General features: G+C 53.3%; 1 protein-coding gene across 2 annotated transcripts in view; it reads right to left on the bottom strand.

Moving 5' to 3' along the window:
- Nucleotides 1-1,612, bottom strand: part of LOC109363874 — an 11,332-nt gene that overhangs the window by 1,390 nt on the left and 8,330 nt on the right. For both annotated transcript variants that reach the window (XM_019610339.2, XM_031557194.1), the window contains exon 4: nt 1,328-1,561. In XM_019610339.2, coding sequence (XP_019465884.1) covers nt 1,328-1,561 — 234 coding nt within the window. The remainder of the gene's footprint in view (nt 1-1,327; nt 1,562-1,612) is intronic.

The following is a 1,612-nucleotide window of genomic DNA, read 5'->3' as shown; positions in this document are numbered from 1 at the left end:
TGGCAGCACAGCCTTCAGGCGTGTCAGCCAATCCTCCCAACTTCGTATCATCAGCAAACTTGCTGAGGGTGGCCACTATCCCCTCATCAAGGTCATTGATGAAGATGTTGAACAAGACCAGATCCAGCACAGACCCTTGGGGGACACCACTGGTTACAGGTCTCCAGCCAGACTCTGCACCACCAATGACGACCCTCTGCGCTCTGCCAGTCAGCCAGTTCTTAACCCACCTCACTGTCCACTCGTCTATCCCACACTTCCTCAGCTTTGTTATAAGGATGTCGTGGGAGACAGTATCAAATACGTATACGTATGAAGTGGGAGTAGGATGGCTGTAAACCCTCAGGGCAGCTCAGCATCACTCATTTCTTCTTCCTGTACTCTTCCAAATCTGGTGCCAGATGGAGAGCAGGGTCTCAGCAGGGCTTTTGGCACATTTCTATCATAGGTGGAAGCAGGTTCAATTAAGGTGGGAAATGGCAGTGGCAGTGCCTGAAGATGAGGTTGGCAGGGATCCCCAGAAATGTCTTCTGGATCCCAAACACAGATGGGAAAACACAGACACCTCTGCCAGGACCAAAGATGGAAGCCTTGCCTCTTGCTCTGGAGCCACAACTGATCCCCACACACCTGCTCTGCTCTCACAGCCAGGGGCATCCATTGCCTCCCACAAGACACAACCTGGACCCTTCCTAAGCAGACATCTCTTTTCCTTCCTTCGAACCTGCCTCCATCCCTGAAATCCCTGAGTGCCTATGATGCTCCAGACCTCCCTAGGCTCCAGCAAATATCTTCTGCAACCTCCTTGCTCAGGGGTTGGTAACAGCCTGCTTCTTTCTCTCTCCTCACACTGCCTGCCCTGACTTGCAGGCAGAAGGCTTGTATGCACTTTTCTAGCCATGGGAGCATGAGCTCTGGAAGCAAGAATGGCACCTCTCTCCCTGCAATCATTCGCACAGGTAGCACAGCCCTGTCCTGTGGGAAGGCACTGCCCTCCCCTCTGGCATATCCCCACTGGCTCCCATCCAGGTACCCAATGCTCCCGACACCCCCCACTCATTTACCCCTTCTGTCTCACACACTGCAGCTCCTGCAGCTGCTGGAGGAGTCCTGGGGACCCTCCCCAGCACAGGAAACAAGGGTTTGCAGAGCTGTGCACAACAAGGTGGCATTTGCAGGCACAGCAAAGACCAGGACAGACTCGGGAGCCTCTCAGAGCTGGTCCCACACCCTGCCCTATGACTTATGACTGCTGGGCAATGCTGTGAGTGGCATTTGAGTGTGAAGGTAGAGAGGGGATGAGTAGTAATTCTGCTGCCACACTTACCTTTACATGATACGATCTTTTCAATGTGAATCCAGGTACCAGAGACCTTCCTCCCCATCCAGACGTACTGTGTAATAGAACTTGATTCTTGGAATTGCTTTACACATTTGACGCTGCTGAATGTGGGCTTGAGATGCCTAGGGCAGGTCAGCTGCAGCTCCTCATCCATTCCATAACTGCTTCTGTCTGGTGTAAATTGAAGTCTCCGGTCCCACACCGGCTTGGGGCACTGCCCTGTTGGGACAAAGTGTGACAGTCCGTCTCGGGGACAGGGGCACAAGAGGA

The sequence above is a fragment of the Meleagris gallopavo genome, chromosome Z (assembly GCF_000146605.3).
Source record: "Meleagris gallopavo isolate NT-WF06-2002-E0010 breed Aviagen turkey brand Nicholas breeding stock chromosome Z, Turkey_5.1, whole genome shotgun sequence".
NCBI classification, from domain to species: Eukaryota; Metazoa; Chordata; class Aves; order Galliformes; family Phasianidae; genus Meleagris; species Meleagris gallopavo.
This window is presented reverse-complemented; position numbering and strand designations above follow the sequence as displayed.